This window comes from Eleginops maclovinus, chromosome 9, assembly GCF_036324505.1.
Source record: "Eleginops maclovinus isolate JMC-PN-2008 ecotype Puerto Natales chromosome 9, JC_Emac_rtc_rv5, whole genome shotgun sequence".
Classification (NCBI taxonomy): Eukaryota; Metazoa; Chordata; class Actinopteri; order Perciformes; family Eleginopidae; genus Eleginops; species Eleginops maclovinus.
In genome coordinates this window covers 24,358,036-24,375,000 of record NC_086357.1, presented here as the reverse complement: position 1 = coordinate 24,375,000, position 16,965 = coordinate 24,358,036, and the positions used below count along the sequence as shown (strand labels likewise).

Genomic DNA, 16,965 nt, shown 5'->3' with positions numbered 1-16,965 from the left:
TCCAAAAGTAAACAAAGGAGTCTGATGGGGGCGTTTCAGGCAGGGGGTTGGGGGGTTTTGGAGAGAAACTCTAAAACTTTGTGATTTTACAAAAAACTGGACACAGGAACACAGGAAAGGGATAACCCCCAAAATAAGGGCTCTTTCATTCCCAGACAGCTCCAACAGTGCAACATACAATAAAGTTAAGACATGTTCAAAAAATTACAGTGAAAGTGACATAAACATGCAAGAAAAAGGAAGGTAAAAAATAAAGGAAATAAAGTGATATCCTGAAACAATTGACCTCGTTATCCAGAGTGATCTCTATCCAAAGCAACAGCTATTTTAAAGCACAATAAAGCTGTGGATTTAATTGAGGACTCATCTCTGGCCCCTCACTTATAGATGAGAGCCCTACATAATCTCCTCCCATCATGCGCTCCAGTTCCACCATGACAGCCCCACAGGAAGAAAGAACACTTTAACTTCTCAGTTTTGTTGAGAACTTAACCTTTTTCCAGAGTTCACTCTCCTCCCAGATATGAAAGAGAGATTTAATCAAGGCTGACTACAAAAGCAAACAGGTCCTAAGGTGCAAACATATTAGTCAACACCTCCATGTCACTGGGAGCTGGACTCACACTGAGCACACTTGGTGGGTGATTAAAAAAATACATAGAGGACAAAACTGCAGCCTAACAAAAGCAGGGAGACTTTAATAAGCCCCGCTGGGACTGTAGCAATATTAGCATGACTTAACACCAGCATGACTCCAAACAGGCTGCTTTACTTTGCCCCAGGCAGCCTGGATGTTTCCCCCGCAGCACTCAAAAGAAAAACCACTTGCTGGCCACATATATCACCATGGAGTCATTTGTGTTTATTAACAGTTAACTCTGTTTGCATGACAAGCACCACGTTTACCCCCAGGTCTGTTAGCTCAGCACTCTCGAGTTGAGTTGGTTATCTTACATGCACAAAACAAGCTTTATTTGACTTTCTGTGTCTAAGCAAATGGTAGAGTATAAAGAGCAAAGCAGATTTGGTCAAAGAGATAGTAAAGCTAACAAGACCTGGAAATAAATGTACATCAGAGCCTCAGAACAGATCAAAACTCTTCTCATTCTGGGGTTTGACGTGTTTAAACCTCTGGTATATTCACACAGAACCAACAAACAAACTACAGACATCCTCTTGGCAGAATTTAAAATAATGTCCCATAAAAATGCCGTCTATGAAAAGCTCTTTGCTTGTATGCATGTATATGATAAAGGGAAAACAAACCAATACAAGATTCTATTTAGCACTGTGCAACCACAAATTCAATTTGATAGTGTGCAGATGAAATGTCAATCTCATGCAGAAGGATATCTGGGAGGAAAGAGGAAACAGCATGGAGATGATGAGGTATACAACTAAAGGGAACATGTTTAAAAGTGAGGTTTTCCTGCCCCCTTCTGGCTGTTTCTGACAGTGACACGATCATCCCAGCAGGCCTCAGAATCTTGAGGGTGACAATCCATTGCCTCTTCAGTGTAATGAGGACATTTTTGATTGTTCAAAGATTCTCTATTCATAAACCATAAAGCAGTATCTTCATTGATATGCATACATTCTAAATAGCCTTAAGTTTTACCGTTCCTTTTCCGAAATTGGAAGGACCTTGTGTGTCCTCCTCCGTGTCAGGAAACTCCCTGTAATGTTTTTATGCCGTTAAAAGATCAATGAGACTACCAAAAAAGGTTAAAGGACATCACTGTAATTGAGATCTGGGGGTTTGGGGAAATACTATAACTGCCGAGTTGTAAAAGCCAAAGTGAGTAACATTTTGGGAAGCAGTAAAATCAAATGACAAAAGGAAGCAGATTCACACACCACCTCTGAATGCTCCTCCTTAGCTATGCACGCTCATACATTTGGAAACATTGAGCTTCAACAGTTTTCTTCATTCAGGGCGACTCTGGCTTTAACCAGAGGGTTGTGGGTTCGATCCCAGCCTGTGCAGCCAACGTGTCGATGTGTCCTTGGGCAAGATACTAAACCCTGAGTTGCTCCCTACGGCCCACGGTGTGTGAATGTGTACGAATGTTAGTTCCCTAGACCAAGCGGTACTGCGCTGCATGAATGAGGAGAGAATGACTCGTAGGTGAAGCGCTGAGGGGCAGAAAAGACCTGATAAAGCGCTATATAAGAACAGTCCATTGAACATTTTACCTTTCATTGTATTAAAGGTAAACGTGTGAGGTTTTCGTGGTGCTCTGAAAGTGGGACATCCAGATGTGGAGGCTGCCGAGTGCAGGAACTGGAGGCCAGATGTTCTCCTTCATCCTGGAAACAACAAACAGGAACCGTACAAGGTCATCTTTACATTCTGACTTTTGTTCGGGAGGCAAATCGTTGCGAGAGAAGACATGTTGTGGTTCAGCCAGTAAGCAACTAGTCATAATGTGTTGTTTTATAGCTAACTGAAATGCAAAGAAAGAAGATTTTTGAGTGAATCAGAGGAAACAACCTTGATTATTTCAGGTGAGAAATAAAAATGATTGACTGCCCTTTCAGTGAAAGAAAACTTGTCACCTGGTTATTGATCTTTCAAGGAATGCATTTAATCAGTTTTCTATTAACTGACTGCAGAATAATAAACACACTCAACATTATTTAGCTGCTCTCCCGGAGGCGTCTCTCATGGACACTTGACATTTATTCTCCTCAAATTAATAGCTTGCGTAATTAGCAGCAAAGCTCCTTATCTGCCGGTGAAAGCTGCCCTTGAGAACAGGAGGACAGATGAGATAAAGAGACAGTTGCAATGACGTCACACGAGGGCTCTTCCTGCTGCTGCTGCTGCTGCTGCTGCTGCTGCTGCTGCTCTTCACATTCACACCCAGTCTCTGGTCACTTTAACATGTCCAAAACACTCGAGATTCAGTAGTATTAGTGTGTCATGAATGAAAAACTTGGGTCACAGGTTCCTCAACAATGAAATAAATAGAAACAACAATCAAAATAGTGCACGCTCGGGTGTTTGGAAGTGTCCTCCATGGATGGCAGCTCCGTCCTGGTGATGTTAGATCTTAGACTCAAGGGGCAAGCAGGAGTTGCAGAAAGTTTCATATAAAATATTCTGATTATCTTTACACCCCACCATCTTTTATTTTATGTTGATACAACAAGACAAGATGCATCTCAATCCAATACACTTTTACATTTAACTGCTTTCTTATCTGATCCATTTGTCCAAATCAATGGTAATGCTAAGCGATTAGAGGTCACGGGGATCATCAGCTGCAGATCCTGAGGAAGTGTGATTGCATTCAGTGACTTCCCTATGTTTGCATGTACATTTACATTAACACCCTTTGTTTTTATGGATATTTTTCATGTCAAACAGCCTCAAAATGATACCGAATATACAACATGTAAAAACCAAAAAGGACGACAAAGCACAGCGTCTTTATACATCTCCATGTAATTCTTCCAAGGATGAAAAATTCAACAACTTGTATAGAAACAAGAAATATTATCTGTTTTAGATTTTTATATTTGAAACGAAATTGTTGAGATGGATTTACTTTCTGCCAAACATGTCAGACAGGTGGAGTGAGGGAGGCAGGAAGTGCAGACAACAGAGACAGAAGAAGGAGAGCTACTTACAGACTTATTAAAAAGGTGACGTTTAAACAAAATGATTAAATAAATTATTTCATTTCGAAGGGTCAGACTTCCAAGATCTCAACCGGCTGCAAAACTGTTGTAAATTATGCAAAACATACCTAAAAAAAAAACCATTTGATTTGAGGAAATCTGAGCTGCAGTTATCTGTTCCACCCTGATAAATAAGATAATAAAGAAACAGTGGTTAACGTTGTAATTCATTGATCTGGTTAAGGGAAAAAAATGGACTTCAGCTGCATGGTGCTTCACATTATACATCATAACCAATGCATCTGCCCTGCTGCAGGGTGTGGTAACAAACGGTTAATAAACACATAATCAACACCTGAAAGAAGTGATTTACACTCGTCCTTCCACAGTGGGATGAGGGTTCAAGTGTGTCAGCTTACAAAAAGAGAGTTCAGACCGGTAAGGAGGTCCATCCTTTTTCACAAAGTTAGGAAATGCAGTTTGAGTGTCCTGGTTTCTCAACTCCAACAGATATCTCACGAAGAGTACCACTCAGTCTTCCCCATGTCCCTTCACTGTGTGAGAGGGGAGGGGTGCTGGACGGGGGAGGCATGCAGCAGGCTGCCAAGTGCTTGGAAGTGTGATGGGAGGACAGAGGAGGAGGGAGGGGAGGCAGACGGGAGGCTGAACTCCACCTGCAGCCCGTTGGGAGTAACCGTCCCTCCGCCTGCTGCGTCACCGTCCTCAGAAACAAAAGGTCCACCACACATGTGCAGCTGGTAGAAACAGGAGCCGGAGAGGTGGGGGTCGTCGTGGCAGGACGGAGGGCTCCACTGAGGGGGGGGCTGGGACTGGAGCTGAGCTGAGGGACAACAACTGGTGGAGCCGGGGTCCCGCAGATCGTCCAGAGGCAGGAGGGAGAAGGGACAGCCGAGCAGCTGCTGAGGACATCCGTCTCCACACAGGTCTGACAGCCCCGTCACCAGCGCACCGTCTGCACAGATGTTCAGAGAGACAGATCAACAAAACATCTGCAACTCACTTCATATAATACTGTGTGCTGCGACCTGTAGACACGCAGGATAAACAAATGCTTCACAAAAGGTTTTAATTCAACTTGAATGATGCTGAAATTAAATGACTAAAATAGAGATTTAATAGAAATGTTGCACAATGACTTAATCCGTCTATTACGGACTCAGTGAGTTTCTCTTTAGATCTGGACGTCATTGACAGAAACATCTATCTTTAAAAACCACATTATTCTCCAAGGCTTTTAAGTTGTTCTCTCTAATTTCTCTGCTTAATTGTTCAGCACGAGAGAAATCTGCATACATATTTGTATCTGTTTTGTTGATTTGCAAAATAAACAACCTTATTTGTAGACCTTTTTTTCGTGCATGTCGTCACCATGGAAAACGGACAAAATATGTTATAATATATATCTGAATAAAACCAAAGCCATATTTGTGCACTTAAGCTGCACCTGATGTTCTTATTGGTGCATCTTAGTTAGACAGCTGCCATCCCAACAAACTGCAGCTTAAATATACATTTCATTTTAAACTAGGGTTATAGTTACATTTTATCCCTACATCATAGTTACACTTTGACCAGATGAGACTTATATAAAGTATAAAGTACCCCTAAACTCATTTTAAACCTACACAAAATTCAAGAGGGAAATTTAAATGTATTCTCAAATGACTCATTATGTCAGACATTGTGTTGGATAATTATCTGAACAGCCAGATGACACTTAACTGCATTGCCGAACAGCTTATTGTAGTTTGAAAATCTACACACAGGCGAGTTCTGTTGTGATCTCTCAACACATTATTTACATCCTCTCCTCATCCGTCTTTACCTGCAGGCCCGACCTGCTTTCTGTGGCCTGCCTGGAGCGAGTTCATGGCTTTAAGAGAAAGCGGGGAGTTCGTCTGCGGCGGGGTCTCCTCTCCTCCTCTGGAGCACCATGACAATGGGTGAACATGCACACAGATACAAAGGCACACGTGCACACAGATACAAAGGCACACGTGCACACAGATACAAAGACACACGTGCACGCACAAACACGACAACACAGGACACACACGAAGCAAAAAAAAAAAGAATGGGGAAAACAAAAAGAGGTGAGACTCAAAAAATGGTTCATAACAAAAGATAATGTGATGTCGAAAAAAGGCAAACAATGTATTTAAAAAACGACATCCAATAGACAAAATGAAATCTGTAGAATTGTATGTTCCAAAAAGATGATGGTTGGCAGAAATGTGATTTGTAATATGTGCCTGAAATGGTATGTAAATGGTATCATACAGAAAGATGTACAGCTCTTTCAGATTTCAGTGTCATTTAAAACCACGATAACCCGACTCAAATCAAACTAACGTTACAATTTGTTTTCTACTTCTTTGTTTTCTCACCGCTTCTGTTCTGCCTTAACCTGAGAATAGGAATAATAATTGAGGGTCTTAGGGCTGTAACCCTCTCTGCACTGTTAGTTATATTGGGCAGCTGTATGAGAGCAAATCTACTCTACGGTCTCCAGCATTTGAGCCCCCGAATCAGGTGTTTGTTTACCTTGTTTGTCCAGTTCCAGGCTGGACTGTGGAGGTACCGGAGACTCCTGCTGCCGCGTGGAGCTCCGAGACGACAAGCCTGAGGAAGAGTTGCTTCCATCCACCTCCCCACCGTCCCCGTCCTGCTCTCCATCCTCTCTGCAACACACAACACAACCACTGTGAGTGTAAGCAGCAATGGTGTAAAGACATCAAGAAACAATAACCGATTAAACACACTGAGAAGAAGAAAGACACCCTAATGCGCACGCCTGTTACTGATCACACAGAGGTCAATGGAATCTCATTCAGTACCCAAAGAATTTGAGGAATTGCATAAATAAACGAGGAACCTCTGGATGATAAAATAAACATGAATTCCAGTTAAGAGGCATTTTACTTCATCAGGATACTTTGCAGTAATGCTTCGGATGAAAATAGTGCAGGATAAAAACAAAGCATTTAGCGCTACAGCTAATGGGAATAAATAAATGAACAGCTTTAAAATGGTCTGGTGTTTCTGAAAGAGGTTCTGGGAAACAGGACTGATATGAGATTTGATGGGAAGTTCAGATGCAGGAAATCCTCACTGCAGGAATAATATAGAAGAATATTCTGGGACATGGAGCAGAAAAATGTACCTTACGTGATACTGAATAGCAGAAATCGGAAAGCGCTCATGTGGATGTTCACACATCACGTATGCATGGTATGTATACTTAAAGAGCTCATATTTATCCTACATGTTAAGCTTTATAAGACTATGAATCTTGTCTTTGGTGCCGCAGATGTACTCACATGCTCCCTGACTGCAGGCTGAACTTCTTGCGGCTCAGCCTGGTGGTCTGCTGGGTGAAGTACTCGTGGCGTTCAGACTTCTTCCACATGTAGTAATACTGCACACACTCCCCGACGGAGCGCGTTCGTACCTTTGGAGGGGGAACACGATGCTTTTACTTCCCATCAAATATACAAATAAAATACTTTATTTTATCCTGGTGGGAAAATACGTTTCATGACCATTTTTTAAATTTTAGACTTAAAAAATAAATGAATAAATAATAATTTTTAAAAAGTAAAATCTGCAATAATAAAAACAAAATAGAAATAAAATAACTATACAAACAAAAGACGTTCATTTAAAAATGTGCAATACTACACATTTAAATAAAATAAAAAGAGTAATAAAAATAAATATATTTATGAAATATTTAGAAAATGAATCGTAAGACAAAATGTACACATTGTGCTACAGACTGAGATTTGACTGAGCGCTCACCTTGTTCCCCTGGATGAGGTTGAAGTTCTTCCCGTAAACCCTATAGCCATGCTCAAAGTTCCTGCACTCCTCCTCGCTCCAGGCACAAAGCTCTTCTAAAGAGGGAGTGGTATTAAGAAACACTTGCAAGTTAAATAAAGTAGAGAAAAAATGCATTTTCGATAAGTATAACAGCAGTTTCTCACCACTGAACACTTTCACATTGAAGCGTACTCGTCTCAGAGCCTCTTCTGCAACAAAGTTGCATTTCACTAGTTCATAGAGTGCCTGAGGATCAAGAGGATGAGACAAAAGGGTCAGACTGTTACAAAAGGGAGCAGAACCTGCAGAACCTGCTCTCCGTTTACACTGAGCGGCTTACAGAGGAACTCGTGCTCTTTCAGTGACAAACACTGACCAAACCAGGGTCTCATATCAACTGCATTAAGTTAAGGCAGGTAATAAGAATGAACAAGAAAAATACATTTTAAAACAATAAATAAATCAATTTAAGTCAGGTTAATAATTAAGGGTTGATTCAAAATCACCAGTTAATAAGGAATTTTCAAGCCTTGAGAAAAATTGGTAGACGACTTTCCAGCATGAGTCTTATTTTAATAGGGTTTTTTTGAGGATGTTTTTATTCAAATTCTTTGCCCTACATTGTCAGTTTGAAGTTGCCATACCTGTTGGTTGTCCCGGACAGTGTGTCCTTGTGTCTGTGTGCACGCTGCCCCCTGCTGGTTACCCGGTCTCTGTGCATTCTGCAAAAAATCTTCCACTTCCTGTACAGCCAGGACGCCCGGCTTCCACAACAACTGGTCCTCACCGCTGCAGGCTACAGCAAAGAGAGAGGTAGAGAGAGGCAGCAGAGAAATTAGGAAGGGGAAAAGGAAGACACAAACAGATTAAGAGACAGAACAGTGTTTTGCAGTGACTTCTGAAAAACCTTGAATCCATTTTTTTGACTTTAATACCCTGAAATGACTTTTGAATGTTTCATACACAGTTCATTAAACATGTAATTATTCTCCATCAAACAGCAGCTAAACTCGTTTCTAGCCATGGCAACATCTTAGGCTCTTGTCACTGGCTTACCTGTCTCCTGGTGGGTATATGAACTGAGAGGAGGGATTTTGGCCTGGTACATAGAGCCCACCATGATCTCCTGAGAATCGAATCAGAGACACAGTCAGTCAAAGCTCTGAAAAGGTAGGGTTCTTCTGTCAGACCTGAGCAGAACCAGGTCTCAGATCCAAGCTACTAGGCTACTTTAGCTTTGGATTCAAATAAGAGGGTTTTTTTCAGGCTTGCATTAATGAAAAAAATGCTGCATTTTATAGCCATTCAAGTAAAGCCAGCAGGTAACAACACAGACCATAAGACCCCCTGTTGTGCAATACCAATTATGTGCAATATATCCATCCATCTTCTCCTGCTTGTCCGTCAGGGTTGCGGAGGTAACAGCTCCAGCAATATATATATATATATACACACCGTTAGTGATTGTGCAATGAATACCTGGCTGCTGTACCTCAGAACAGTTTGAGGTCTATTTTAGGGTATTTTGTAAAATTGTGTAATTTTTGTATATACTTTTGAATCTTAGGTGTGATATTAAGCTGTCTTTGGCTCTTTTTGCTCTAACAAATGAAAATGTCCCCTCTTGTCCCATGTCCTGGGATGTAAGTTTGGGTTTAGTCTGACTCAGAGCTAGGCTTTGGGTATAGGTCTGCAATCAGCCTTGAATCTCGCACTATCTATTTTGCAGAAAAACAAAGAAATACAAAAGCGTTTTCCCTCCTGATACAAGAATGATTATTATATGGAGCCAGACCTTTCTCCACAACGCCATTTAAGTCCGGCTATGTGAGACTTAGGTTGGGTTTAGGTTGAGTTGGTCCAGCAGAGTGGCCTCAATCAATACATTCAAATTCAGGAAGTCCTGCAATAAATTATCCAAACTCAATGACAAAGCATAGGAGATACAGGAACATCTAGATCTCTGCTGCTGTAAGGATTACGTCTAAGACAATCACATTATTGGAAAACTAAGTAAATCATTAAACATGATCTTTTGTCATTATCTCTGGCAGCCATAAGCCACAAATACGTATTCCTGGCTCAATAGGGCATCGAGAGAGACGGAGAGAGAGGGAAGCGAGGGCTGCACTGACAGCTTTGGCCGTCGGATTAGAGGGAAACATTAGAAGTGAAGTGGGGAAGTCACAGTAAATGTAGGCAAGCAGCAAACACCGGGTCTGAAGAGTAAAGCCAATTCAGAAGTGACAATGAATTAATCATCTTACTTCTCACTTGGATTATTACCTCAGTAAAATGTTCGTGTTTATGGTCTTAATCGCTAGCTTTGAGTCGTCTCCATAAAGCAAGAGGCTCATTTTATAAATCATGGCCACATTTACAGTGATAAAGATGATATAGAAGCGAGCTTTGGGGCAGAGGTTCCTAACTGGTTGGTTGCAGTCCAAAAGAGGGTCTTACTGAAAGGACTCATCAGCAAGTACGGTTTAAAAAATATATATGAATAATAATTGGATTTTGTAAAAGGTCATTTCCAGATCAATTTTATATTGTGAAGTACCATTTCCTTTTTTATATACTCACAACTTGATCTCCACTGCCAGGTTTGCACAAAACAGCGTGACGTACACACACATGGACCAAACTCTGCTTTGGTGGATTGTGTGTGTGTGTGTAAGGGTCCAGCTTGTCTACATTTTATTTAAGGCCTTGTTTGTATAGTTTGAACTAATAGGAGACATTTTATCCCTGTGGCTACCTTGTAATTGACAGTTTTGTGTCTCTCAATGAGATTAAAATGAGAGTGTGTGTCTTGCGTGAAAGGTGTGAGTGATAAAAAGCATCTGACACACTTGAGGTCTAGAAAGGGGGTTATACAACCATGGTTTGTATTCATTCTGTCAAACATCACAGCAATGGTTGCAACAAATCTGCACTTTACTGATTGCATTTTTTCTATTTGTTGTGTATGTGTTTGTGCTCGCAGCGGCCTACCTTGTGCTCTTCTTTGGAGGGAATAGAGGCATCATCTGAGTCTTCTTCTGATGAGCTGACTAACGTGTCTTTGTCTCCACCTGAAAGACAAAATAATGCATTGGATAGTCTTTAAATTTCCCTAAGGAGCAAGTCAAACAAAAACTAAACATATATAGATACAGTAAACAGTAGACACAGTAGATGTCATTATAATATATTGCAACAAGTTAACCCAAGAGTCCATCAGTCCTTGTGTGTGTGTGTAAGGGAAACTAGGCCTATTGTCTCCTGTGAAAAGATGCTTCCTCCCTGACAGCAGGAGTCGAAATTCTGCATGAAGAGGATGTTGAGGGTCTGTCAGAATAGCCTTTGCTCTCTGAATGGCTCTAAATTGATCATGATCATTTAAGTTATTGCTGATGGTCCTAAAGTAAAGGTTTGAACACGAACAGATAGATCCGAAATCCAACAAGTTACCGTTCAAATTATTTTAATGCTGCTGTGTATGCAGTTAGAATCGGAGGATGAAACCCTCTTTATTGTCACATACAGCACACAGCAGAGCACACACAGTGAAATTAGTCCTGTGCATTTAACCCATCCTAGTTCTAGGAGCAGTGGGCAGCTATCGTGCAGCGCCCGGGGAGCAATGGGGAGGGGGGATTGGAGGTGTCCGGTGCCTTGCTCAATGGCACCAGAGCAGGGCCTAGGAGGTGAACTGGGACCTCTCCAAGTAGCAGTCCACTTTCCATATTTCAAGTCTGTTCGGGGACTTGAACCGGCGACCCCACGATTCCCAGTCCAAGCCCCTACTAACTGAGCCACTGCTGAGTTCTTGCTCTTCTTGAGTCCATTTGAACTCTGGGATGTCCGTCTGCTCATTTTTCTTTTGGATAAGGTTAAATATCTTTCTTTGCATTTTTCAAAATAACAAATGAGGGATCACTCATAGATCTTTTTCAACTAATTTACCTGAACCATCACTCCTTAAACCATTATTCCTGAAGCAAATCCTACTGAGATAATAAAACCCTCCCAAGGCAGGAGTGGGAAATAATGAAAGCTCAGCGAAAGTTCAATCAGGAAGAGTCTCTATATCCTGTCACTCACCCCTCCAAATCAGGGGGCGTTCACTCCCCGGCTAAACCTATCACTCTCCATTCCCACAAGCTAATCTGCTCTCTCCCCTCCTGACGGCTGTCATTTCAGGTGACTCCACAAAGCCCTCCTCCCGTTCACATCAAACCATTTAAACCAATCCTCTTCAGACCGACCTCCATCAATCCCTTCATGCCTCCACTACCACCAGTGTTTGGACCCAAGGGGGGGGGGGGGTTTATCAGCTCGGTTTTCTGAATGATAAACCCGCACAACGGGGTCTAATCACCAAACACCATTACTTCATCTGTGTATTCTTGTTAATAAATATATACTGTTACATAAACTAGTCTCTCCTGATTGAACTGGGATTTATAAAGGGAGAGAGAGAGAGAGAGAGCGAGAGAGCGAGAGAGAGAGAGAGAGAGAGAGAGAGAGAGAGAGAGACTTAATAAAAAATGCAATACTTCAAACTCAGTATAATACAGTTCAGGATGAAGAATCAAAGAGACGAAAGGCATCTCCTCTTCTGTAGCTTTGGAGACACAAGCTGCATTCATGCCATATATTTGGTTTTCATGATATTTTGCGGACTCTGCAGCATAACTGTCACCACAACGATGGATTAATCAAAGCAAAACACGGTCGCCTATCAGGAAGTATGACATTATACAGAAGAAAATGTAATTTCCTGTCCCTGGAACCATCTAGCTGTAAAAAAATAACTGATGCAATCTCAGCAAAGCCCTGATTTTAAATTGAATGTTGAGAAAATATTTGACAAAATCAAATGCTACAAAAATGTTGCTTTCTTTTATTGCTTCCACACAGTTTCATCTTAAAGGAATGTGCACTATGTTCCGAAGCTGCTCCGTTTGAATTGAATTTATGACGGCAGATTTCTTTCTATTATTTTGCGCAACAAGGTGAAGAGTGAATGTTCGTCCATGCGTTTGTTACCTTGGAGGCGGCGGAGCAGATCTGAGGTGTTTGAGGTGACGGAGGGGGTGAGATAATCAGCTGATGACTCCTCTTCCTCCTCCCCGGGAAAGAGATCCTCAGTAATCTGATCCTCTCGAACAATGGAACAGCAAATTAAATCAAAGCACACAGAATACAGTAATCGCATTTCAGTCATTGACGTTGCCTCTCACCTTGTCCAGTGTCATGCCTGGCAGGCTGGCAGTCATGTGACAGGTCTCCTTCTCTGGGTCTGACATCGTATAGCCGTACAGAGCCAGCAGCTCCTCCAGAGGAAGCTCACCGGCCTTCAGACACACAGTTATAGAGGGAGATAGCGACGGTTAGAGGGAAATGTTTTGATTAGCTCTACATTTTCTAGACTGTCAGTACATTAATCATGTGTTTACGTTTTCTTCTTATGCCTAAATATCTCCACAGCTTTCACTCAGTTTGCACTCTAAAATGGGAAAGACATTTCCACATCAAAACAATTGATTAAGGCAAATGTTCAAACCTCAACATCTTTAAAGTTACACCAAGAAAAAGCCTTCTTCATATCAGTCAGATTTAAGCAGTTAAAGATACAGTTTGTAACTTCATTTGTAAACAATGTTTTTCATATTCGCTGAAACCGTCACTATATCCCGGCAGATAAAAGCTGTAATATCAAATATGAACCAAGATGTGGTTACTGCATTGCTTATTTATCACCTATAAAATGTTCAGAACAAATTTCAGTGTACTGTTCAAATCTTGGTCTTGGCCCAAATGCTTTCAAAACGGTAACGGTGTCATTGCTCATTTCAGTCTGAGGGTTTTTTGTCTACACTTTACAGAAAAAAAGTGGTGTGAATATCTGAACTCAATCTGTTTGAAACTAGAAAGTGTTTCTTTCTTTCATTTGATTATATAAGGTGATGATGTTTGTGAGAGGTGCAGTGAGGTCTTCAGAAAGTGTGTGTGTCATTCATCCAGCTACTCACTTTAGTGTAGATGGCTGAACTTGACCGTACAGTGTGGGACTGCGCGGCCATCTTCATGGGGCGAAAGTCCACTGAATCTCCTCTAAGGCCGGTTAACACTTCTGCTTCTCCTGCTGAGGGTCTTCATCACAGTTCCTCATCCTCTCTCCACTATACCACGACATGCACACTTCTCTTCAGGGGCTTTTCACCCGCCTTCAGACACAAAAAAACACAACGTCTTTCATACGGTCAAGTAAAGCAGCTGGATGATGCACAAAACATTAGAAGCGCATTCCTCTGTGCATCCATGGCACACAAACAACATGAAGGATCAGAAAGTGGCCGATACTAACTTCTGACTTAATCTTTAGCATTTTTCGGAACCCACTTAAATGTAACATTTGGATAGATTTGGTTTTGGTGTGATAAAAGGGCCTACTCCTTAAAATCTAAATATAAAAGCTTATGGATTCTCATATGGGGTGACTACACATTCTCCCACGTTTTCCAATACAGGCTTTGGCTAAAAGAATAAAATCAAACTGGGACAAATGTAATAATAGAGGTGGTAGAAGTGCTCAGATCTTGTACTTGAAGTATCAGAGTGTAGGAATACTCTGTTACAAGTAAAAGTCCTGCATTCAAACTGATACTCAAGTAAAAGTACTAAAGTATTTGCATCAAAATAGACTTAAAGTGCCAAAAGTAAAAATAGTCATTGTGTAGATTTGTCCATTTCAGAATCTTAAATATTATATGTTTTATATTTATTGATCATTAAAGTGATATCAAATATGCTTAAGGGGCAGCTAGCTTTATATACTTTGCATACTGCAGGGTAGCTTGTGAATTTACTCCAGGTGTAACTTGAGTCTTATTTAAGGTTTGTTTAAATACTTCTCATCATTAATCTAAATCCGGAAGGTAGTAAATAAATGCAGTAGAGTAAAAGTAATCTATTTACCTCTGATTTGTAGCAGGTAGAAGTACAAAGTAGCAGAAAATACTTCAGTAAAGTACCAGTACCTCAACACGTTACTCAACTACAGTACTTGAGTAAATGTACTAAGTCACTTCACAACACTGACTACAGATTTGGTTTTGGTTTGATAAAAAGGGCCTACTACTTCAAATCAAAACACAACAGCGAGTAGTTTCCCACATGTGGTGACTACACATTCTCCCACTTTGTCAACATGTTTTTTTATATAGCTTTAGGCTCAAATAAAAAAAAGTCAAAGTGGGACAAATCTAGTTGACGAGGTTAAGAGGTTAACACACAAGTGAAGAAACTTCGTGCAGCAGACTACTGGACTGAGGATGTAGCCCACCGTAGTTCATATAGCGTGCCACCACTCATTGAATTACACTAAACTTCTTCACACACCACTTCAGGGTAAATCAGATTAAAAGTCCAGTGTAAAATATAAGTCTAAGGTGTGTCTGTAGCATTGGGTGCCTGACCAGGGGCGCTTTCCTGTGACTTGGTGCTGAACGTCTCTTCCTCCCCGGCTACACAAGAAGGAACTAGTTTCTCAATATTTCCGAAAGGGACGTTTTGGAGTTTACCGCGGACAAGTCGTGACATCCCTCCCAACTTTTTCTGCTCACTTCGTCTCACTTTGCACCTGAAACAGTTCAGCACCATCGTGTTAGACCCTTGCCTTTTGTTTTCTGCGGATTTACTATCAAGGCGGAGGAGGGAATGGCTCTTTAAAGCTAAGAACGCGGAGAGAGGCGATTCGCTGGAGAGCTTCTCCATTTCTCCCCCCGCTTTTTCACTTAAAAACACCCCCGTAGCCCCTCTTTGAACCGGGGTTTCCCAGCCGGTGACACCGTAACACTCTTTTGTGCCCCACGACGTGACAAAAGTGTTAAATTCGGCCCATTTATTCTCTCATTTGACTCGTTACATTCCTCGTTTTCGCTCACTTACCTCCGCCATTCCGTTTCTGTGTAAGCTGAGTATTGCCCGGATGTTGTAGCTCCTCTACTGCTCCGTTTATTGCCGCAACAGCGACTGTGCTACACTTAGTTAGGTGCACTTATATCCACTATTTCCACGTAAATCGACTATTTCAGTATTGCTTGGCAGCTGGCATTGCAAAAAAAATTCTCCTTTACTTACAAAAAATCTCCCTCCAACTTTCGGTATCAATTCCGCTCTTATTGCAATCCTTTAAAAGCAAACTACTAAAAGCACATGCAACTAAATGCATGTTTAATGTATGTTGGTGCCATTTTCCTTTTTATAGGGTATAAATATTGCCCCTTTTGCAACAGCTTGGAAAATATTAAAATACAAATTATGTTGGTTTTTTTTTCTCGTCTGTTTTTGTTACTTGTGGTTTAGATGTAGAGGCAACTTTCAGTATCAATTCTTACTTTCTACCTTGATTAGCTACAATATTTTTAAACACAAAAGCACATACAACTAAATGCATGATTTACACATTATACTGATGGCCATTACTTATAACAGCTTACAGCTTTGAAAATATTAAATATATGAATAATATGTATTTTAGTTGTCTGTTTTGGATGTTTTGTCTTAAATGAAAGTACTCTATCATGCTATGAATTCTAAAAATAGTGAAAATGGAAACACAATGTTCATGTCATATCAGCAACATGTCTTGCTCCATGTGTTGAATCCAGGGTCGTGTTGTGAATGAGGGAGAGGGCAGGATATGGTAAAAGCAGATAAAGATATAAGTCTCTTTTCCCACTGAGTGCTTACAGTTTCTAAAGATAGAAGAGGCAGAGTTAATGTATGGTGTCAACACGTGACATTATTGCACCACCACATGCTGATCATCCAGTTAATCTGCCTTATGTATTGTGGCCACTAACTAAACTTGATATCAGTCTCATTCTCCATGTGTAAAAGTCATATTAGTAAAGAGAAAACACAACGTAAACAAGCAGAAATGATACACACGATAAAAGAAGTAGGTTCTGTATTTGTTTTGAGCAGACTGCTTGTTAAACATCAAACAATGAGGATTTGTAACAGGGGACCCAGTGTCAACAAACCACACATATTGGCCCATTCATATTTATTCATGGTGTATTTTTTTTACGACAATTGCCAAAGTTAACTCATCTTTGTATGATTTTTTCCACATTTCTTTCATAAACAAGCTCTAATAGTCTCTTTATTTGTTTTGGCTGCTCTCTGGCACTTTATTTTCATTAAAAGCACCCCCAAAAATCCCATTGTTGATCCATTTATTTTCATTGTGAATCAGAAAATGCAATATTTGGCCCTATGATGAGGATGTGTGATGTAGAGAAGCCAAGAAAAGGCCTCAAACTGGTCTCATTGGTTTGTTTACATATTATTTTTGAGATACAGTAGCCTAGTTCTTATACTTATATGGATCATAGTTTCAAACCCGACGAGAAAAGTGTTGAAATATTCAAGTAGATATAACATTCTTTCACTTTAACTCAATGTCATTGAACTATATATGTAGCTTGCTCCTTCTTC

General features: G+C 40.7%; 1 protein-coding gene across 2 annotated transcripts; it reads right to left on the bottom strand.

Annotated features, from left to right (window-relative positions):
* Window positions 1-3,110: 3,110 nt before the first annotated feature.
* mier2 (mesoderm induction early response 1, family member 2) lies at window positions 3,111-15,539 on the bottom strand. 2 transcript variants are annotated; one of them, XM_063890564.1, is made up of 13 exons: window positions 15,409-15,539; window positions 13,491-13,685; window positions 12,699-12,812; window positions 12,505-12,616; window positions 10,465-10,544; window positions 8,527-8,596; window positions 8,115-8,266; window positions 7,635-7,716; window positions 7,450-7,544; window positions 6,969-7,099; window positions 6,193-6,329; window positions 5,474-5,571; window positions 4,376-4,600 (listed from the first exon to the last, which is right to left on the bottom strand). In XM_063890564.1, the coding sequence occupies exons 2-12, from the start codon at window positions 13,545-13,547 to the stop codon at window positions 5,516-5,518; spliced, it is 1,086 nt and encodes a 361-aa protein (XP_063746634.1). In that variant the 5' UTR covers window positions 13,548-13,685; window positions 15,409-15,539; the 3' UTR covers window positions 4,376-4,600; window positions 5,474-5,515. The 2 variants fall into 2 exon arrangements, with proteins under 2 accessions (XP_063746635.1, XP_063746634.1); XM_063890565.1 differs by lacking the exon at window positions 5,474-5,571 and having other exon boundaries at window positions 3,111-4,600.
* Between the last annotated feature and the right edge of the window lie 1,426 nt (window positions 15,540-16,965).